The sequence below is a fragment of the Taeniopygia guttata genome, chromosome 6, assembly GCF_048771995.1.
Source record: "Taeniopygia guttata chromosome 6, bTaeGut7.mat, whole genome shotgun sequence".
NCBI classification, from domain to species: domain Eukaryota; kingdom Metazoa; phylum Chordata; class Aves; order Passeriformes; family Estrildidae; genus Taeniopygia; species Taeniopygia guttata.
The window spans coordinates 24495562-24518401 of record NC_133031.1 but is presented as its reverse complement, the minus strand read 5'-3'; the positions used below and the strand labels follow the sequence as shown (position 1 = coordinate 24518401).

The window sequence follows — 22840 nt, the reverse complement described above, 5'->3', positions numbered from 1 at the left end:
CTGCCCCAGAAATCTGACACGTATCCCTAACTGGAGGGAGGAGCATGGATCATCCACTGGGCCATGGGACTCTTGGAGCAGCCACATCATATGCCTTTGTTAGAACACACATGTCCCACCAAGGGATGTTCATCAGCCAACAGAGAGGCTGGATGCAGCTGATTGAAAGCAGAGGCTTTAGTCCAGGACTTGGGCTCCTTTCTCCCCCAAACTAGGCTGCAGCACACTCAAGCTGCTCTCCTTTGGGGTGGGAGAGTGTCATGGTTTGACGCCGGCACAATGCCAGTGCCCCATGAAAATACAACCTACCAATCAAATGCTGTGAAATGCGATCAAGAACAGAGCAAAGCAGGCCAAACTTAATAACAAAGGAAAAACTTTATTACACTACTACTACTACTATAAAAGGAAAAGAAAGGAAAGAAAAAAAACCCACACAAAATTCGAAATTAAAACCTTCCAAAACATTCCTCCTCCCACCACCCAACTCCACCAAACCACAGCGAGACCCATTTGGATCCTTAATCAAGTTTTCACCCTTCAATATAATCAATACTGAGACCATCGGGGAAGAGAGGAGTCCCCCCTTGCACCACAGACCCCCAGGAAACACAGCTGCCACCTCTTGTGTTTCCATGTCACATGTGGCACTGCCCAGACAAACGGGCCAGTGTGACACTCTCCTCTCCATGTCACAGTGCTCTCACCACCGTGCATGGACAGAGACTGCTTATAGGGCCCCTTTAAGGATGCTTTGCCAAGGACCACCAGGAACAACAGTCCAAAGAAGGAGTCCTCCTGGGAATTCCGCTTTTAACCCCTCTGTGTTCTCAGAGGCGTGTCCACCTTCAATTGGTCACCTTAAGTGTCAGTATCCAAACCTGACCCCTGACTGGATTGACCTCTTCCTTCCAAAAAAAAATTCTCTTCTTGTGTCAAACCATGACAGAGAGGCCTCATGGCAGACCCAAGATAGCCTCATGAAACTCTGCCTGGCCATGAAGATAAACAGCACCCATGGGTGTAGGAAGGGTCACCCAGTGTTATCCTCCCAGGACCCAGAAGAGGATGACTGTCACTGTGAGCACAGCACAATCACCTTTGTCACTTGACATAGCACTCTGCAGCCCCAAGAACCCCTTGGGGAAGGCTGCCATTGAATGCCCAAGGGTTTCAGAGCTCATGCCATCCCTTACACTCTTCCTCTTTCTCCTGGCTCCTTTGGTTACCCTCACCCTGACGCTTGGTCAGTCTCAAAGCCCACACTTTTCCCTTCCAAGGCAAGCGTGAGACCCACAAACCACCAGAAACAGAGATCAGCCAGCAGCACAACCCACAGCTGGTTTTTAAAAATCATCGCATTTATTTTTCAACCTTCCTCTGCTGTTTGCAGTGCATCAGCACTGAGTGAATTCAGAGCCTGAGTGAATGCCTTGACAGCTCTGTGACAAGAAAGAGAGGAGCTACTGGAGAGTGTTCAGTGGAGAGCCACAAAGATGATGAGGGATTTGGAGCATCTCTTATGAGGAGAGACTGTGAGAGCCAGGTCTCTTCAGTCTGGAAAAGAGAAGACTGAGAGGGATCTCATCTATGCATATAAATGTCTCAAAGGCAGGTGCCAAGAGGATGGTCCCAGGCCCTTTCAAGTGGTGCCCAGCAACAGGACAAGGAGCTAAACTAAACTAAACCACAAGAAGTTCCACCTCAACATGAGGAAGACATTCTTTACACATTGAGGATGGCAAAGCACTGGAACAGGCTGCCCAGGCAGGTTGTGGAGTCTCCCTCTCGGGAAATACTCAAAACTCACCTGGATACATTCCTGTGTAACTTGCTCCAATGACCCTGCCTCAGCAAGGGGGTTGGAATAGATGACCTCCAGAGGTCCTTCCAACCCTAACAATTCTGTGATTTCTGTCTTCTTCCCCATGTCAAAGGGGGCACAGAGACAATTGTCCCCTAAAGCTGCAGTTTCACGATTCTACTGTGGGAACCAGAGATGCAGGACAAGAGTGACAGTGCTCAGAGGAATGAAAAAATTAGAGCTAAAAACAATTAGCTATTTCTTTCCTGACTTGTGGCAAACACAGAGTCAATAGAACCTGAACCTGAGAGCAAGGAATGCATAGTCCAAGCATTGGTCTCTGGACTTTGGAATGGTCACTCTCATGGTGCAGAGAGAAAAGGTCCTTTCACACCTGCCAAGACATGATCTGTCTCTTGGGAAGAGGCTACTGTGGTGGTTTGGTTGCTGGTACAATGGTAGGATATCTGCATTTGGAGGTAGAACTGTGCTCTGAGCCCCAAGGGAGAGAGCCTCATGGGGCCAAACCCAGTGAGGCCAAGACAGACTGGGCCAAAGGAAGGCACAGGAAGCACAGGCATCCCTCAGGGCAAGAGGGACATGCGAAGGCTGAGACATGGCCAGCAGCAGATGGGCATGGGTCAAGACGAGCCAAAGTGCTGCAAGCTGGACACAGAGTCAGATCCTGATTCTACAGTGGAAGAAGGCTGCAGAGAAGGTGCTGGGTGGGGGCGCAGACCTGGGCTGGACTGTGCCTCTGACCCTGCTCAGGGGATGTGGGAATGGTGGTGGCAGGAGGCCAGAGGGGAGTGATGGCTCCTGAGGTAGTCTCCATTCACAGTCCTTTGTTAAAATAGACATACGGCACTTTGTCCCCGTGCTTGGCCGTGATACTGTCACGCAGCTCCACCTCAAGGTCAGCCAGTGCAAGGGAGCTGTGGAGAGGGAGATACACACTGAGAGCCATGATCCTTCTCCTCAACCAGCAGTCAAACCATCCTCCCTTCCCATTGCCATTTGAGGCCTCTGCAGACCCTGGGATCTTGCAGGCTCATGGCAAGACCCACCACCCTTCCCTCCCAGTGCTGGAAAGCAGAGAGCTGCCCATGGAGCTGGATGTCCTGTTGCTCCCAGCACAGAGCTCACAGAGAAGGGGAGGCACATGCTTTCCTGCTGCCCTGGGCACCAGGGTGTGCAGGCAGGCACTGCCTTGGGTTAAAGGGTGGATGCCCATCACACTTCTCCTGGGATGGGCAGAGAGGAACTAGGGAAGAAGGAAGGCTCCCGAGATCCCATGCAGGAGGGGGAAACAGTGGAAGAGGTACCATCGCTGGGGGAAGAGGGCACAGGCTGCTGGCACCATGAACAGGAGGCTGTGGGACAGAGAAGAGCAGAGCATTAGTCCTGGGGATCCCAGCCTGTTTGCCCTTCAGCCACAGGGATTGCAGCCCAGGAAGTGCTGCTCACACCCCACGACTCCCAATAATTGGGCAAAGTCCAAGCTGAAAGGTAAGCAGCTTTGCAATTTCTTCTGGGAAAGAAGTATTTTTTCAAGCATTTCTTTGGAGACATACTCCAGGCACTCACAGGTGATTGAGCAGTGAGATACTTACAAGCCCCCGCAGAGCAGCACCTGCAAAGGCCCATGGAGAACCTGGATCCGCTACAAGAGAAGAGCCAGGATTGAGTCCCTGGCCTCGCCACAAGACCCACTCACAGGGTGAGCAGACTTCTCCCCTCAGTAGGGCTGAATGCCCAACACCTCTGGTGTGCACCAAACCCTGCCACCCTCTCATAGCCTCCCATGTCACTTGAGAGGCCATTGGTGTATCAATGACTGAAATAGGGAGCAGAGCAAACTGGGCTCTGCAAATCCCCATTTGATCCCCAGCATATCAGCAGCAGGGAAGCTGGGCTGGAGCACCACAGAACCCACTGGCAGGGGAAACATGCACTCACCTGCATGAAGGTGAATTTCTCCAGCCTCTCCATGATGATGGGCAAAATAACTAGGCACAGAGAGCAAAGGTCAGCCCAGATCCCAGAACAGCTATCCTGCTAGCCAGCCTGCAGGGCTGTCCCAGCAGGACCATCCACCTGGAGGCCATGGAAGCAGCTAGTTATGCTGGGGGCAACTGGGTGTTTGCTGACAGCAAGGACCTAACACAAGACCCCCACACATCCATCAGCATGGTCTGTGTTCCTCATGTTCCTGTCCGTCCTTCTGGGCTTGCAGCATGTCAAGGGTCTCAGGAGCAGAGGGGGTGCTGGGCTGCAGGGTGAGGGGCTAGGGCCAGAGAGCATGAGATGCATCCTTGTGGGGCCAAACTGCCATAGGAGCACCCCCTGTCTCCCAGGCTGTGGTTTGGCATGGAGGGGGCTGGGGGACCTCTGATGGGAATGGCTGGATGAGGAGAGCAAATGCCATCTGGGACGCAGGGCCGCCCTCCCTCTTTTTCACGAGGGAAACTGAAGCAGGGGCGGGCAAGGTGGTGGGTCCTGGAGAGTCCTCAGTTCAGCTGTGCACCCTCCTGCCCCACACTCACTCATGCCTGGCGCTGCCATGGTGATCCTGGAGAGCACAACCTGTGCAATGCCCTTCACTGCTGCCCTCTGCAAGCAAAATCAGCAGGTGAGCCCCGGCAGCGCCGTGCCCCAACCCAAATCCCCATCCTCACACTCACCCTGGAGCGGCCGAGCTCATTGTTGTTCTCATCTGTCACTGTGATCCCGTGGATGATCTCCCTGAAGGGGACAGGCAGCCGTGAGTGGAGGACAGGATGGCCGGGAAAGCATAGGGACACAGTAACGGGGTGACGGGGTGCCATGGGAGTCCTTTTTACACAATAGCCCCGGATGCCCCCAGGGCACGGGGCTCCAGCACCCCGGGGCACCACGGTCCCCAGCCCAGCCGATGCTGCCATCTTCAGGGCACAGCGGCGAGCAGGACCTGGCCATGCTAGGGACAGACACAGCCGAGCCAGGGCACAGTCCCTCACGCAGTACCTGAGCTCCTTGTGCTGTGACAACCGAGCAGCAGGCACAGGTCACCACAAGGAGCCCAACTGGGGTGTCCCAGCATCAGGATATAATGGACTGGGGTTCTCCCATGACATGCAGGAGATCTTAGGGTTTGCGTGATCTTCCAGCACGGATTCCAGAGCAGCTATCCTCAGCCGAACAGCCCCCTCCTGCTCTAGGTGGAGGCTGAGCCATCCCACCCAGCACCCTCCACCACAGATACAGCACTGCAAATGCACAGACCCCAGTTCATCTCTCTCCAGCTGTCAAGAGGGGAATCCAAGGCAGGGAGGGCAGGCAGCCCAGGAGCCTGGCTGCCACCAGCTTGCCTTTGGAGGGAGCTGGGTCCCTCAAGCCCCCCAGCCACATGTGACACTTACTGTTGCCGCATCATGGGGATATTGACACAATTGGCAGCAGCCACAGCTGCAAAGGGGACCCAGCGGGCCAGCAAGGGGGGGGCTCGCTGTGAGAAACAGGTTGGCATCAGCACGGGAGAGCAGGATGTGCCCAGCTGCCCCACCTGGCCCTAGCCTGGCATACCTTGGTGTAGAGGTTGAGTCCCACTGCAGTGGCCAGGGCTGCACCAGTGGCCGTGACATAAGCCACCCCAATTTGCCTGGACAGCAATTTCAAAGAAGAGAGATAACAGAATCACCAACTCTGACTCAGCCCTGTTCCTTCTGTGCCCAAGACACAGCATAGAGGGTCTTTATAGGGCATCCAGGGGTGCATCAGATGGACACACTCCATCCTGTTGGGCTGCTCACCTCAGAGAGATGGGGGAGGCAGCGTTGCGGTTGGTGTAGTTGACAAAGGCATTGAAGGACTGATTCACCCACTGCCAGAAAACCACGGCGGGCACTGTCCTGCGGAGGGAAGGGATGGGAGAGCACCCGAGGGCTGTCAGGGACATCTGGCCTGTGCCTGTGGCCAAGCTTGGCAGGGAGACAGCCAGGATGCCTGCAATCCACTCATCATGATGTCTCCAAAGGGAAACTGAGGAACTGTGGCAAAGTGACAAGCCAGGGGCAGAGCTGGGAAATGATCCCAGGAGTTCTGGTTGCCCTGGGGACCATAGGAAGGGGAGGGCCCAGTCCTGCAAGGCACTTGGGCAGGGGTGGGAGACACAGCTCTCAGCAGGGTGGCAGCCATCCTCTGCTGGGCTGAGATAAGCCTTTGTCAAAGCAAGCAGCAAGGAGCAGACACACGGGGACAGAAGTGGCTCTGGGGAATGAGGGTGCCTGGGTTTCTGTTGGTGTCTCAGGGACTCAGACATGGGGCAGGAAGGGACACAGGGAGCACGCTTTGGAATGCAGGGGAGTAGAGAAGGGAAATGCAGGGAGCTGTCAGCAGGGGCTGGGGATGCTGAAGCAGCCTGGCCTAGGGGCACATTTGGTCCTCAGTTTCAAAGACTGCTATGGGCTACAGACCAAGTGCAGCAGCCAAGCAGGATTTGGTTGCATTAATCATTACAGGGGCTATGGGAAGAGGTCAGCTGAGCTCAGGGTGAGGGGAGACCATACCCAGCCATGCCATGGGCCAGAGGAATCTGTGATGCTTCTACCACAGGCTGGGTGCTGGGGACAGACCCCAGAGACATTGGGCTTGACCATGGGACACAGGCAAACACAGCAGCCATGGGCATGCCTTGGGCAGCACCCAGCCCCAGAGAGGCAGGCTGGCTGTGCTCTAGCCATCAGGGACCTTGAGAGGGGCTGGGGGCTGTCAGGGCTGTGTCCCCAGGAGCTCACCGATAGAACTGGAGCATGCAGCCAGTGATGGCCATGCCCCCCGGCACCTGGAAGGACATCCTCCCAATAAGGTTCATCTTCTCACCGCTGTCAGGGTGGAAGGCTGAGTCGTACAGCTTCTTGGCATAGAGCAGCTGCTCCTGGCTGCTTCCTGGTGGCACCAGCCCGGCCCTGCAAACCCAAAGCTCATCAGGGGAAGTTGCACAGACCTGCCAGCACCCAGCACTGCTGAGGCACAGAGCTCTGGGCACCACATGAAAGGCAGAGGAAACATCTCCAGAGAAGGATGCATGTCACAGCTTGAAGCTCCTGGGAGAAGCCTGGGAAACCCCCCCAAAACTACCTCCAACAGATGTTACATCACTGCACACCTGCTTGAGAATGAGTCCATCCCTCTGCAACATCGCACAGTGGCTGCCATGGCCATGAGCACAGGGACAGCACCTCCCCCGTCTGTATCCCTGCCTCCCACCTGCAGCCCTCCACCAGGGCCTTGGCCTGGTCCAGCTCCTCCTCCGGCACCAGCACTGTCCGAGGGTCGGTGATGTTGAGGAAGTGCTTCAGGCGCCCCACAAAGGTGCTCTGGTCCCAGCGTGGGGAGTCGATGTTGAAGCTAAGGGAAGCTGTGGCCATCTTGGCGTAGGTCTGGGCAGGGAAAAAGGCCGCTCAGTAGGATCCTGCCTTGCTTGCTCATTGAGTGCACACCTGCCACAGCCACAGGAGCAGCTGGATGAGAGCCATGGCAGGTTTATGTTTAACAGGACAACTGGACTTTCAGCAGCCCTGAGCCAGGAGGCCCTTGCACTCCTGCTGTCAGCAGAACACTGCAGTCAGGCCACTCCTTCACACATAACCCTGCTTGCCTGGGGTCACCCCACTTGTGCTGCACCCCATAGCACCTCGCACCCCCTCCTTAGGGTGGTATGGTGCTGTACAGCGCTGTAGGGACCAGCTCAACCCTCCACAAGGCTGCCCTGCAGGCACTCCTACAGGGGCACTACTCTGCAGCCCCCGAGTATGCACAGCACCCTCACACTGTGCTGTGCCCGCCACAGCACCATCCTGCACATCCCTCTAATGCTGCTCTGCACTGCCATGGCACTGCCCTGCATGCTCCCCGGGGTGCTGCACCACATGCCCACAGCTGCACAGCAGAGAATCACAGAATGAATTAGGCAGGAAAATACTTCTGAGATCATCTGAGCCCAGCTATGACCAAACATCACCATGTCAACTACAGCATGGCTAACCTAGCCTAACCCTAGCTAAGTGCCATGTTCAGTCTTTCCTTAAACACCTCCAGGGACTGTGACTCCACCATCTCCCTCGGCAGTTCTTTTCAGTATCTAACCACGCTTCTGTAAAGAAATTCTTACTAATGTCCAGCCTGAACCTCCCCTGGCACAGCTTCAGACTATATCCTCTCGTCCTGTCGCTGGTTGCCTGGGAGAAGGGGCCCACTCCCACCTAGCTACAACCTCATTTAAAAGGTAGCTGTAGACAGCGATAAGGTCTTCAGGTTAAACGCTCCCATCTCCCTCAGCCACTCCTAAGACTTGAGCTCCAAACCCTTCGCCAATTTCCTTGCCCTTCTCTGTAAGGCACAGCAAAGCTCGGCACACCCCAGACTCGGCACGGTATGGCACAGCCCCGGCACTCCTGCAGCGCGGCTGGGTCACGGCTTATGTCGGCACAGCACGGCTCGGCTCGGCACGGCTCGGCACGGTACGGCTCGGCCCGGCACGGCACGGCTCGGCTCGGCTCGGTACGACTCGGCTCGGCTCGGCTCGGCTCGGTACGGCTCGGCTCGGCTCGGCTCGGCTCGGCTCGGCTCGGCTCGGCTCGGCACGGCACGGCACGGCTCGGCTCGGCTCACCCCCGCCCCAGCCCGGCCCGCCGCGCCCCCACTGTCCCCACCTGCGCTCCCAGGCCCCGCTCCCGCCTCCCGCCCCCGCGCCGCTCACCCGCCCCCGCGCTCCGACGCGTGGCCGCCCTCAGCCAATCACAGAGCTCCGGGCGGCCGCGCCCACCTCTCCCGGCAGGGCCGGCCTCGTACGCACGCGCCGTTCGGGGGCGTGGCCCGGCGCTGGCCCCGCCCCCGGCGCGGGCACGTCGGCGCGCGGTGGGTGTGACGCAGTTGCCCATGGTAACCCCGGGCCGCGCCGAGGATGGTGAGCGGGGCGGGGGCCGGCGGGGCCGGGCCGGGGCCGGGGCCGGGGCGGGCTGAGGTGAGGGCCGGGGCCAGCGCGGCCGGGGGTGCCTGAGGCCGTGGATGATCCCCCCGCGGAGCGTGGGGTGATGGGGGCCGCAGGGTCTGTCGGGCCCGGCCGGGCTCGTGGCAGGCACGGGCAGGCCTTGGGCCGTGAGAGGGGGCGCAAGGCAATGGAACCAGGGCGGCCGAGCCAGGCTCTGCTTGGGCTGTCGGGCAGTGGGGTAAGAGGCAACGGACAGAAACTGATGCACAGGAAATTCCACCTGAGTACAAGAAAGAACTTTGCTGTGCGGGTGACCACACGCTGGAACAGATTGCACAGAGAGTTTGTGGAGTCTCCCTCACTGGAGATATCCCAGAACCATCTGGACACGATCCTGTGCCACGTGCTAAAGGATGACCCCCCTGAGTGGGAGGTTGGAGCAGATGACCGAGTGTGGTCCCTTGTGGCCTGACCCATCCTGTGACACCCACCCAGGGACCCTGGCTGGCCCGGGGTCTGGGTGCCCACCTGGGGCATCCAGCCAGGCGTGGGGGCCTGGGGCTGTGCGGGTGCAGGCACCCGTACAAAGGGATGAGAACAGTGCAAGTTTAGGGAAGACCCTGGCTGGGGTTGGGGCCCTGGCAACACACTGATGTTATGGGGAACATAAAAAAGGGGGTTGAGTCTGAAAAAAGGCAACAGAACTGGTGAAGAGCCTGGAGCACAAGTCCTGTGAGGAGTGGCTGAAGGAGCTGGGATTGTGTAGTCTGAAGAGGAGGAAACCCAGGGGTGACCTTATCCCTCTCCAGCTATCCAAAGGGAGGTCGTAGACAGGTGAGGATCGGCCTCTTCTCCCATGTAGAAGTGACCCAAATGACAGGACAGGGGGATATAGCCTCAAGCTGTGCTGGGGAGATTCAGACTGGACATTAGGAAGAATTTCTTCACAGAAAGGGTGATTGGACATTGTAAAGGACTGGCCAGGAAGGTGGTTTAATCACCATCCCTGGAGGGGTTTAGGGAGATTGGAAAGGTTGTACATGGCACTTGGTGCCATGCTCTAATTGACATGTAAGTGTTCAGTCATAGGTTGGACTTGGTGATCTCAGAGGTGTTTTACAATCTAATTGATTTTATGATTTTGTGAATCAAGTCTAGGCAGAGGCCGGGAGGATGCTGTGGGGGCTCTTTGTTGGGATGGAATCAGCGTGCCTGGAGCTGATTCAGTCAAGGTGTAGAAGGTGTGATGGAGAGGTGGGTGCTTGGGAGGGCTGGGGACCAGGATGGCAGTGTCCTGAAGAGGGAAGGAGCAATGGAAGACCGTGGCAATTATGGAAGGCAGCGCTCAGAGATTGTCTGTGAAAAGTCTGGGAGCAGCTGTGACTCTAAAGGGACACTGGACAACCCAGCCAAGATGGGAGGAGGCCACCCTGGGACTTGAATCCTGGCTGTAGAAATTGAGGGAGCTGGAGGACAGTTTGCTGACGTGGAAGGGTTGGTTTTTAATACACGGCCTGAGAAGGGGAGTTCAATCATGGCAGAGAGAGACTGGATGAAGGGGCTAGGTGTTCAGAGATGGCCAGGACAAAGTGCTCAGGGGCTGAAAGAAAACTGCCAGTTGGATGGGATGGACAGTCTGGTGAGTCAGTGGGAAAAAAACAGTCAATGTTTGGCTGGCTAGGATAGTTTGCTGGGATGTTGTGTGCTGTGGGGTTTTCTGCCATGGGCTGGCAAGATGAGGGACAGTCTGGGTTCAAAAGAAGAAATAAGAATAAACTGTAGGAAAGATTGGAAGTGGAGTTTTGATTTTGATAAGAGAAAGAAAGATCCCAGGGAGAAAAGAAGTGTTGGATGATAGAAATAAATTGTTTGAGAGGTAGTAGCACGGAATGAAGGAAAAAACTGTGTGTCTTGGGTGGAGGGCAATGCTGGGAGACAGGTGAGGTGGTGAGGGTGTAGTGCAGTCTAAATTGAGGTTGGAGGAAGGTTGGAAGATAGACCAGGGTCATCCAGGTGTTGGAAGCAATTTGGGTTTAGATGCCAAAGTTGTTGGGGTGGGACAAGTGGGATGCTCTCAAAGTGCAGCGAGGACTAGAAGGAGGGGTTGGAACTGTGGGTGAGGGGTGGTGAGAGAGAGCTGCTGTGGATGTGGAGCCACTCATGAGGATGCTGCATGAAGAGCGAGCACAAGCAGAAGGCAATAGCAATAGGGAAGGAGATTTCCCAAGGGCAAAGCTTTATTTTGTCCAGGAGCCCTCTGGACATAAGTTGGATTCGTGCAAGTAGCGGGATTCATGCATGGGAGGAGGTGTAAGCAAGAGCACCAAAGGCAGCTTCTCATCTTCACTGGGTTAATTCTGGCTGCATCCCTACCTGCTGGGTTGCAGAGAAGAAGATTGAGATAAAGCCTGTGGGATCTGCTCTATTTTAGATGAGTTGGTGATGGCGCCTGTCACACCAGGCACCAAAGCCATCACAGGATGGGCATCTGCTGTAAAGATGAGGGCAGCTGCCTCCAGCAGTGCAGTGCTTTGTGGGACACATTTGGCTTGCAGCTGCCAGATCTACTCTTCTGCCTTATGATGTCCTGATAAGCTGGTGTAGTCTGGGATCTGGCTGCTCTTATCCAGGCGCTTTGTGTGCAGAGAGGGTGACTGGGTGTTCACCAGTGTTCGTGTTATTTGATACAACATTTTACTGCCTCTTTTTCTATTTTCCATTTCTTGGAGTTGTTTTTCAATTATAACCTCTCAGACTCCAGGGTGGGTGGCACTTTGGGGTGCCTGGTGGGCTGGCTGGACTGGATAGAGGACTGGAGAGCAATGCACTATCTCTCTAGATTCTCATCTTTCACTAAAACAGAACAATCATTTGTGGTAGAAACTCTGAAACAGCAGCAAATACAGCCAAAGCAGCTATGGCAGCCTGGGGGTATGGGTCAGCAGTCAGAAATCATCCAGACAGCTTGATGTAACAATTTACTGCTTGTCGTCTGAGCCATGGTAGCTGCCCATGAGCACGTTCCTGCCATGTCCTGACTGCACTGGGAAGCGCTTAAAACTCCCCTCGATGACTGCTTGCTCCAGCTCCAGTGATAAGAGGGTTAATGCTGAGGTTTAAATTATTTCAGTGTTCATCCAGGTGAGTAAGTACAGAGGGGCAGTGTCTTCTTCTGCAGAGCATACTAGGATTTCTCACAGCCATGGGGCAGGGGTGGTGGAAGGTTGTAGTTGGAGCACGGAGGGAAGGATGAGCCATAAAACTGCAAAGCAGGAGAGATGTGTAGTGCTGAAAGTCTTTGGCTCCATTAAGCAGCATCTGCAGTGGGTGCATGGCAAGGACGAATGGAGACTGCTACATGGAAGGATATGCTGCTTTCCAAAGTTTAGGAAATACTGTGAAAAGCAGAGCTTGTGGCTTCCTCATCACAATAATGCTTCCTATTGTCACTGCAATACCAATTTTTACCAAGAGACATGGTATGTTCTTGATAGATGCTGGGGCCAGAAGATGGCTAGTGTTTTTCTAAAACCATTGATGGAAGATGATATCATTGTGTCAAAACCAGATTTGTCAAAGTGTGGCCCTGTTTTATAGTTGAGGAAACTGAGTCACAGAGTGCCTAGCTGACATAAGGCACATCTGGTGAAAAGGATAAAATACCAGCATAGCTAAATGCATAGTCAGGCGTCTTTCTCCTGGTCTTGAGCTCATGTTTCTAGGAAAGCCTGCACCTATATCTTGCCTGCTCTAGGCATACCTTATACTTAGAAATTCTTTATTTTGTCCCTTGTTCCTTGGCAGTAAGGCTCCATTTAAAACGGCCCCATTAAAAATGCTTTCAAGGATTATAAGTGTCTCACTACTTCAGTTTTCAGTACAGTTCAATGTCATTTTTTTTGGTTTATTTTACTGATTGCTGAGAGGATGATATGAGAAATCACCTGCAGATAGGAAAGTATACCAGTCACTGGCCAAGACTTTGAAGTTCTGAAACCAGACAGAGACTGCTGACATTGTCCAGTGCTAGGCATTGGCTCTTCTCTGCACAGGGTAAAATACTTCTTTCAAACCTGCTGAAACCAGGGGAGTTTGATTTTAATTATGAAAAGAGGATTCATGCTGGTATTGGTTTATGTATCAAACTGGAAAGTGCTGTGTGACCTCTTTAACAGAAAACTACATTAGTAGGTTTGAGCTGGAAAAACTCTGTAGGTGACTCGACTCCATTAAATTTTGGATTTCAATGCAGGAAAGAAAGTCTGCATTGAATGACACCATATGGTGGAGACATGCAGTAAGCAAATGATTTTTTGGGAGCTTTGCCAGAGTAAGAAGTATTGAATAAACTGTGCTCAATAGATTAATTTACTTCGGTTGTATTTTGAAAAAGACTGGATGATTTTATGACCATTAGTGACATTTGCAGTTCTGCAGCCGAAGATAAAGGTAATCAGACGTCATTCTTCAGGACACCAGCTAATCAGTGCAGTTGTCAGGAAGGACTCCCCTCCTCCAGCTCTGTCTGTGCAGGATTGCACCCTGGATGACAAATGTAGCCTCATATATCCACTGTGCAAGGCAAGACATTTGGCTCAGCTAAGCCCCTCGTCCTTCCCTGTGTCAGCTTCTCCTGCGTGACTTTCTGAAATCACGTGTACCCTCTAACTTACACTTTGAAAATGGTGAACTGCTACCATATTGCTTAATAGAAAGTAAATAAATTGGTGCCCAGAGCTGTGCCAGGTGCTGTGCCGGCAGAGCACGGAGGTGCTCCCATGCCATGGAAATATGGTCTGTCTGGGGTGAGAGATAACCAACTGATATGAATAAGTAGAATCCAAGACAGGTTTGAACTTGACATGTTTGCTGCCTAAACCTCACCAAGGATTGTAGGTGTGGCAGAGAAGGAATTAGCAGAAGAATCATGGGCTGTTTTTATGGATATTTTGTGAAGTTTCTCCCACGGTTGTAGGAGAGTCACAGAAGTTTGTGAATAGAGCTCGGCAGTGCTGGGGAGCTGTAGGGAGACAGGAATTGTCATCTCAATGGCAAATGTGCTTGGCTGAGATGAGTCTTGAGGATTAAGTGATTTGTGGTTGCAGCAGTGGGGAAGAGGGCATCTCTGCAGGGGTGTAGAGATGGGAAAGACGTGGTTGTAATGGCAGGCTGAGCTGCTGAGCTTTGTGGCTCTATTACATCTTGGTGAAGTGCATTGATTCCACCTAAATGTCCACATCTAGTAGATAAGCAATTGGTGGTGACTGAGACTGGCTTTATTTTAAATTCATTATCTGAGCCTTGTGGCTAATAAAGTTAAACAGAATACATTTACTTCTCTTTCCTATTAAGAATCAACCGTGCTTTGCAGCAGCTTGTGGGCCACGCTTTTTATCCATGCCCCATGTATCCAACTCTCAGTACAAGGGAGAATTGTTCTTTCTATTATGGTTTTATATTGCCAATCTGATACAATATTTAAACAGATTATCTCAATGCTCTGTTTGTCCCAAACCAATTTTTGCTTTGGCCCGTAAAGTGAATCTTCCTTTCAGTGGCTTCTGTGGTACAGGATGTAGTTACATGCATCAACTAGTTCAAGAGACCCATATACAGCATGAATAAACCCACAAAACCCTTAGCTAGGACTATAAATGTCACTGTATTTTTATATATGTAGGATTTTTTTTTGAGAGAGAATAGGATTACTGCATGCAGCTATAATTGAAAGTCCTTTGATAATTTGGTGGGTATTTTAAACCTAGCAATGATATACTTTCATAAAACCACGCATCCCTGTTTTCTGAAGGATGCTAATAAGATGGTTAGCTTTGCTTTCATGCTCAATGTGTTTATGAGTGCTCTTACCCATTTAGTTGCATCTTTGAATTTAATGCCCCACTCCGATTTCATAGTAATTGTCAGGAGTCTCTTTTTCTTTATTGTATGTCCCTGATCACTGTCTGGAAAATACAGTCTCCTCATTGCTGACCCCATCAGTCTGTCTCCTCACAGTGCTTGTAAAGAAAACCCTCTCCACCAAGGACAAAGATGTTTTTAAACAAGCCAATCTGATATAAGACATAGTTTGCTTAACCCAGAGGTGACCAAGAAACGGATGCTGGCTGACTGTGCCCAGCCTTGAGTTGCTCTGTCTGGCTGCCCTTCTCCAAAGGCTGCACACGCTGCCATGCTGTGCTGTTCATTATCTGAGCAGCATCTGCAGTTCCCTTCCCTGTTGCAGATGCCGCAGTCTGCTTAGTTTTGTGCAGCTGACACGCTGCCCTTACACTCCTGTGAGGCGTCTCTGCAGCTCCTCAGCTAGCTCACATCTACCCTGGCCTGCTCAAGACTTGTCCTGTTCTCACCCTGGACACTACTCCAGTGAGCAAGTGCTACTGGCCTGGCTGCTGTGCAGGCATCCTGGGAATCTTCCCTTCTCGCTACTGGCTAAGTCCCAGCATGACACATTTCTTACCTGCCCTGCTTCAAAAATCTGCTCCTCCTCTGTTGCTTCTGTGCATCGTCTTTGCACCAGATCTTCCCATTTCATATCTTTCTACCTGACAGCTCCCACCAATAACAAGTCATTGCTTTCTGACTCCTCAGTCTGTTGGTTTCAGCATTGTGTTTGCCAGCAGAGGAGTGCTTGTCCATCAGTGTGTGTGCAAGAGGGGCTGCTTGTCCCACATCGTGGTGGTATGCAGCAGGGAACTCTGCTGAGTTATTTTTTACAATCTACTAAGCTGTCAGGAAATACCTTCTGTCTTTCTAGCCAGTGTGCTCACAAGACCAATTAAAAAATTAAAAAGAAAAATAATGAGAAATGCATCTGGACATGGCTTTCCTTAGTTTTAAATCTTTGCTAACTACAGGGAGAATGCTGGATTCAAGTTTTAAATACTATTTACAAAATAGTCGCAGGAACCAATACTATTATTTGGCTCTTGATTTAAGTTGTTATATACAGACCATGTAACCTACGCTGGCAGCTACTGAAATAAAGTCCACTTCTCTATGTTGCCTTGCTTGTCTTCCAGCCTCTTAAATCAGCTTACTTTATACCTTAGAGAATACTTTTATTTCTATATATATCTTCTCTTCTATTGGCTACCCCCGATAATCCTGTGATCAGCCATGCAGCAGTGTCACTTGAGTAGAATATGGAACGATGCTGATCGTTTTCTCATAGGCTGTCATACTGGCCCAGAAATAGCATCCATCTACAATGGGAGAAGCTCTATTAACATTTACAACTGTTCCTCTTCCCGACCCTTGAGAATTGCTCCGTGGTAGATAAGCAATACTTTGTAATACATTTCTTTGCGCTCAGTATTTTGGAGTTGAATTCTGAAATATAAAGGCACCTAATCCTGATCTGCTCTGGGATACACTGCTCTGCTCTTAGCAAGTGGAGCTGTGAATAGGATTAGCATTTCAACAGCTTCTTTTTTTAACTGTGAGCAATAAACTAAAATAATAGGGCCTGATTCAGAGCTCTCCAAAGTCGGCAGTAGTGCTTTTGCTGATGTACATTGGCTTTGGGTCAGGCCCATAAGAATGGGAAATTCACTGTTTCCCTAGAAAGGAAGGAGAATGTGTGAATTTTAGAGTTCCTGCTCCTGTGGAGTCTGTCCACACTGAGCATAAATCCACAGATTTACAAGCCAGCAAACACAACTGTAAATTTGATGGCAGGTGAAAAGAAAATGTGTTGCTAGTCATTCAGTTAAAACTTGTGTTTTTTAATGATGTCAAGGGCACTTAGGACATGCATATAAACAAGTAACCATTAGAAGTATTTTTGCTGTTCCTTTTCTCTTTCCTCAGATGTGTGGAGGTGCAGACCATCATTGGGGCAGAACGTGGCTTGGGCACTGTGGCCAGGGAGATCAGCTGTTGGGCTGGCAGGGCTTGCAGTGACTGGCTGCACTGAACACAGCCCTTCAAATTCATTAGCCATGGGCCCATGGGTGAGAGCCAGCTGTGAGCATCTGGCCCTCAGGGCCCTGCATGTGTTGTTACAGGCCTGTACACTTCAACTAAAAGCTATTTGGGGATTTACTGTGCCTGTACTGAGCAGGCATGGCACCCTCTACCAAGCAGAGCCCATTTCTAACTCACAGCTCTTGAGCAGGGCCTGGATTCCCAGTTTTTTACATGCCTATCACCTATGAAATAGGTGATGATACATTCAGCCTGCTTATTGGGCAGTAAGACTGCAGTTTTGCTGTTGCTTGCACAAGCTCTGAATTTCTGAACCTCAGCTTTCCACAGTGCTTTTTAGAAGCACATCAACAGTGGCAATCCTGCAGCTTTCTACAGATACCTTTCAAACCCAGTTTTACTAAGTTCCTTCTCTCCTCTCTGTTTCTTACACATCACACATGTATTTTGAGCTGTAGCTCAGAATTTAACAGAAACCCATTAAATTACTCTGAAATCAAAAATGCTTACAGGGGTGGATCAGGTGTCACATGCATTTGTATCTCTGAGCATTGCTAAAAACTTTAGCATCACAACCTGTAGTGCCAAGTCCTTCCCAAAACACTCCTACCTAGGAGCAGGGAGGTGAGTAGTCAGAAGCAGCATTTGCAGAATGGCTGAGGTTGGGAGTGGGCAGGAGGACACTGCTGGAGACAGGGGATGTGTTGCAGTGGTGATGGTTGTACTGCGACGTGCAGCTCTTTATCCTGAGGACAAGTTTCTGATTGCCGCGATCTGGAGGGGATCAGGAGCAACCTTCAAGGCTCAAATAGTCCTTGGCTCTCAGCAGGAATATTTAGAGGGTTTAGTTCCTCATAGCAACAAAGCACTTCAAGACATTTAACTGATTACACCCTTGCAGGTTGACAAGAAGCATTTTCTCCATTTTGCTATTGGGAGAACAAAAAGGCTTGACATATGGACCCCATGGGCTCAGTTTTCTGCTGATATTTGAACTTTCTTCCTGGCTCTTGGTTTTAGTGGGCTTCAACAAGGGAATTGTCTGGGCAAGATGAGGGCTGAGGACTGAGGGCTTCAGAAGGGGCTGTAGGTATATTTCTTCCCTGGATTTTCTCAGGTGAATTAGTAGCAAGAGCACCTGTGTCCACAGGCAGGGTCTCAGTGTGGTGTGTGCTTCTTGGGCTCTGAGGAGGAGTCCCTGACATACAGGGGCTGCAGAGTAGTGTGGCAGGGTGCCGAAGACATCGAGGCATTCCTGGTGTCACAGCCTGTTTCTGTGCAGGTGGAAGTGGGGTGATTTGCATCTTTTGGTTATGTGCCAGGATCCAGAATATTTTTCCAGCCATTTTAGAGAGGTGCTGGTCTCTGACTGGTGGCACTGACAAAAGCTTGGGTGTGCTGCTGTAAGGTGCATGTTTGTAAATGAGCTGACCTGCATATTCTGTTTCCTAATCCTGAGTGATACTGTCAGCTCAGAGAGCTGAGCCTGGGTAATGACTGGAATCCACTGTGCTTTTCTTAGTGAGGATGTGTGGTAATCTGAGGTAGTTGTTAAGTGCTACATCCTGAGAATCAGAACTGCACATGCCCCATGGGTTCAGAATGTTTTAGACAGATAAATGGGGTTTGAGATGACCAGGGTGGTTGCTATGAGAAGAACCAATATCACATATATAGTAACCTGCAGTTACCTGGGAGGCAGATCAAATTAATGGAGTTTTTCCCTCTGATAAAGGTAATGAAAAGCTTGCAAGGATGTGGTCTGCAGCTTTTTCACAGGGTATGCATAGGCACTGTCTCCCTGACACAGCTGTGTGACAAGAGCAGTGCAGCCAGCAGTGCACCCTACTGCGTGACATTTGTGCTGTCTGAGACCTTGTTGATACTCTGAGATGGAAGAAAACAGGGGCAAAGGGAGGAGTAGGAAATGAAATGGGAATAGGGACTGCAGAAAAGTATTCAGGGTGTCTTGGGACCCACCACCAGACAGAATCTATTTCAAGGGAGGAGGGCATAACATTGTGGGGGATGAGGGTTGGGGTGGGAAAATAACAGCTCTGGTCTCTCTTGTGAGTTTAGGGTTTACTGTCAATCCTGCGCAAACTAAAAAGCACCCCAGACCAGGAGGTCAGAATCCTCCTCTTGGGACTGGATAATGCAGGCAAAACCACACTCCTGAAACAGCTGGCATCAGAGGACATCAGCCACATCACCCCAACACAGGTGAGGAAGGCCTTTTCTTCTTGAGGCAGTTACTGTGGTCCCACCTGCCACATTATATAAAGCACTCATGATTCATCGGAGCTCAGTAAAAGGGGGAGCAACTGGAGCCTGGTGCACCATTAAGTTTGTGTCTTTTCTGCCTAAGAGGAGACTTCCTGACAGAGCCAGAGAGCGTCAGACCAGATTGGTCAGGTAGTGCAAAAGTGGATGAGTGCTGTGGAGTTCTGCAAAAGGCTTTTGAGACATGCTACAATTGCATGGATGAGACTTTGTTCCTGTTGTCCTTGCCAAACAGGGGACATGTAGAGTGGATGCTGCAGCACTGGACAAACCCTTGTCTGTTTACATCTTTCACCCAACAAGCTCCAAGGGTTCTGCATATACCAGTGCTCCGCTCTAATGTTTCTCATGTGCTTTTGTTGAGCTTTGAGGTTGGAGGAGAGGGATGGCTCCCATCAGAAGCACTGCAGCATTGCTCCAGAGGAGGTTGCTAAAGAGCTATGGGAGACTCTTCCCCCCACCCTGTAGCTGCCTCCCAAAGCTCCCAGGCCTGGCACCCTAATTCCAAGCCTTGGTCCCCTGGGTGGTGTGGCAGCGCATTGCCAGCCCACACCACATCCTGTTTTTCTACTTGAATGCACTTTCAGTTGGTGCTCTAATTGATGAAATGGACCCTTCAGATGTGCAGCTGTTGCTCTTTTAAGCCCAGCATTAGCTGTGTCGTGTCGAATTGAGCTGAGACCTCTGGCTTCATATTAGTTGTGACTGTCTACTCAGCTTTCACAAGCTCAATCCTGCTTCTTACAGTGCCCTTGTTTTCTCCTTATCTGCAGCTCTCCCACCTCTTCCTGCACCCACCCTGCTGAACTCTCTCAGGGCACTAACTGCATCATATGTCTCCATAGGCATGACAGCATCAACCCTTGACCCAAGAACACTGACAAACTGATGGTTTAGCAGCTGCTTTTGCTGGTGCCTGTCCCACAGCTGATCCATCTTTGTGGCTGCCCAGCCCACCTCACTGCACATTGCAGGCATGGGATATATAAGGTGTTAATGTCTGGCTACGAATATGCTCCAGCCATTCAGGTTTATGCTCTATGTGGCTTTGTTTCTGCTCTTTCCAGGGCTTCAACATCAAAAGTGTACAGTCTCAAGGCTTCAAACTGAACGTATGGGACATAGGCGGACAGAGGAAGATCAGACCATACTGGAGGAACTATTTTGAAAACACTGATATCCTTGTGAGTATTGGCTGCAGCTGAATGCTGTGTTCATGCAATGGCTTTCCAAGGTCTCAGCCAGAAATTCAGAAACAAGTAATGTAATGTCCCAGCCCTCAGCAACACCATTGCCATTGTAACAGAAGTTATTCTAAGCTAAATGGCAAGATTAGTTGAGTGCAGTAAGAAAAATACAGTTATGTTTGCAGAAATCATTCAGTTGCATGTTTTTACTTTCACAGGATAGTGCTGTTTATAGCCAGTTCCTTTCCTCTTATCTCAGTCTCTTTCAAATGAAAGAACATTAATAACGTGTACTTCACCCATCTATAGCTCCTTTCACTGGAGATTCTGAAGGCCTGTCATGGGCATTAGTGACTTAAGCATCATTTGTAGAGGTGGGTCAGTATGGAGCCCTTGTTTTATAGGTGGAGAAACTGAGGCATAAGAATTAAATGCTCTGTCTGGCATCAGATGGGAAAGCTCCTGAGTGAGGGACACAGAGAGACCCCTTGTCTTTTCTTTTTCTCCTTTTAATCCTAAGACTGTCTTTTAATGGTTTTGACAACTTAGCTGTAATTACCTTACAATTAGCTACAGAAGACCACAATTATATTTACAGTGCAGGACCTTTGTTTTTCCATGCCAGAGCACATTGCTCTGGGACCCTCCAGGTGCTGTCTTGGCTAGTTTCAAAGATCACCTCTAGCATGCAGCCACATATCCCAGGATGAAGGCAGACTCGGGGCTGCAGGCCTCTCTGTGCCTCAAGCAGTATTGCCTGTGGAAACAGAGAAAAGCCAAGGTCTGCAGACTCCCATGGGAAAGTGGGAAGCTCTCTCAGAAAGATGCCATTCCTTCCTCCTGTCACACACATACTCACTAATATATCAGGAGCTTCAGTGCACTTGCATGGAAAGATCAGTGAACTAGGAATAGGACTCTGTTCACCGAGGCTCGTGTCCAGTTGCTGAAAGGCCTGGCTGTGCTTGCAGGCTTAGAAAACATTGTCCAAATGAAGCTGTTATTTAAATGTGACTAATAAACCCTTGATACTCTCTTTTGCCAATCTTTGTTTTTGAGCCTTAATTTGGACTCTAAAGTTCAAGGACAGCTACCACTGCATAAATTTGGTTGATTGCTTTTGCAAAGAGGAACTGTGAGATTTTCCATGGGTTATGATCTGGGTTTGAGAAACGAGCAGGACACACACTGTACTCCTCTGTGGCTACTGAGGACAGAGGTGGTGTGGCTGTGAGGTGACTGTGCCCACTGAGCCCAGGCTCTAGTGCTGTGGGTGGTGAGGAGGCAGTAAGTGTGCAGCCCTGCAAAGCAGCAGCATTGGGATCTCTGCCTGCTGTGGCAGGTGCTCAGGCTGCAGAGGTTGTGCAACCACAAAACAATATCTGGAAGACTCTGCTGGCACTGACAATGAGCTACACTGGCCTGTGGGCTTCCACCCTTCCTTGTGTGTGCTGCATGGGAGGTGCAGAAATAAAGGTGAATTTGAAGACTGAAGGAGATTAAAGAAGTTGTTTCCCTGCCCTTCTCTCACCCTAGTTAAAGCAATGTACAGAGAAATCCCTTCTTTTCATATGAGTAAGAAAATGAGTGGATAGAAGCCGAATCACTTTGGGGGGAAGCAGCAGTGTGAATTCAGAGAAATAGCTGGTGCACAGATGGACTTGAGTTCCCCTGGCTGCACTTAATACTGACACCCAGTCCCAAACTGGGAGATGTTGGCATGTTGAGCTAGTGCTTTGCTATTTCAATACACACTAAAACTGGGATCATGTATATGCTGATGGCTCACTCTTGTCTTCTGCCAGTCCTTACCCCTGTTTTAGCCAGTAATTTTACCCTCTGACAAACCTGGTTCAGATTGTGCTTTTACAAATTGAGCCAACTTATCCCTCATGCTATTTCTTCATCTAGTCCCACCACTTGCAATTTCTGCCCAACCCATTTATTCCAGGTTGTGTTTTGGCTTGCTTCTCAAAGGACGTACCCAGCTTTACAGGCATTTCTTTCTCAAATCTCCATTCTCCAACATGGTGTTCAAATTGGTAAACTATGTTACCAAGTGCCACAGGCAAAAACAGGCTCTTGTGTGGCCTTGGCCATAAAAGGAAGATGGAGATGAGATACACTACAGTTCCCAGGACCCCCTGCTTCTCTCTTCCCCTAAACTGCATTGCATAAAACAGAAAGGACCCTCTAAAGAGTATTAAAAAGCAGGAAGTAATTACAAATTCAAATCCATGCAGGTGCTTTTGAATGAGAGCTTGGTCTTGCATCACACACCTGTGATATTTGGAAGCTTAATGCAGGCAAATAAGGTGTGGATATCTGGCTGATTGCATATTCAGACAGGCACCTGCAGCTATTTGGCACAGCGCTTGCTGGTTTGGAAGTAGGTACTCGGCACATACTTTGCTTTCTCTGTGCTGTGCTTTTGTGGCTTTTGCCCCAAGCACTGTTGTCTCTAGTTCTCATCTTGCAAAACAGCTCCCTAGTGAGGAATGAGCGGTGCAGGAGAAAGCCTGGCTGGATGGGACCCAGAACTATTCCTGCCCAGTTAGAGAAGCACCGTAATATGGAAAGTGCCGCCTTTCAGTTCACAAGCAGCACTCGACCACTGCATTCGTGTGTTGTGGACTTCCCCAGAGATGT

General features: G+C 50.7%; 2 protein-coding genes across 6 annotated transcripts in view; one reads left to right on the top strand and one right to left on the bottom strand.

The window, feature by feature from the left end:
* Positions 1–1340: 1340 nt before the first annotated feature.
* SFXN2 (sideroflexin 2) lies at positions 1341–8746 on the bottom strand. Of its 5 annotated transcripts, none has more exons than XM_030276314.4 (12): positions 8497–8746; positions 7052–7224; positions 6580–6750; positions 5596–5694; positions 5369–5444; positions 5206–5291; positions 4489–4549; positions 4351–4417; positions 3764–3813; positions 3418–3467; positions 3130–3177; positions 1341–2739 (listed from the first exon to the last, which is right to left on the bottom strand). In XM_030276314.4, exons 1-12 carry the CDS (start codon positions 8722–8724, stop codon positions 2640–2642), a joined length of 1209 nt encoding a protein of 402 aa, XP_030132174.2. In that variant the 5' UTR covers positions 8725–8746; the 3' UTR covers positions 1341–2639. The 5 variants fall into 5 exon arrangements, with proteins under 5 accessions (XP_030132174.2, XP_030132175.2, XP_030132176.2 ...); XM_030276315.4 differs by having other exon boundaries at positions 8544–8640; XM_030276316.4 differs by lacking the exon at positions 8497–8746 and adding an exon at positions 8202–8377.
* The window catches only part of ARL3 (ARF like GTPase 3), a 26465-nt gene continuing 12328 nt past the window's right edge, over positions 8704–22840 (top strand). The window contains 4 exon segments of the mRNA NM_001245681.2: positions 8704–8750; positions 18801–18944; positions 19090–19136; positions 20072–20188. Of these exon segments, the coding sequence (NP_001232610.1) occupies positions 8748–8750; positions 18801–18944; positions 19090–19136; positions 20072–20114 (237 nt within the window). The 5' untranslated portion in view covers positions 8704–8747 and the 3' untranslated portion in view covers positions 20115–20188.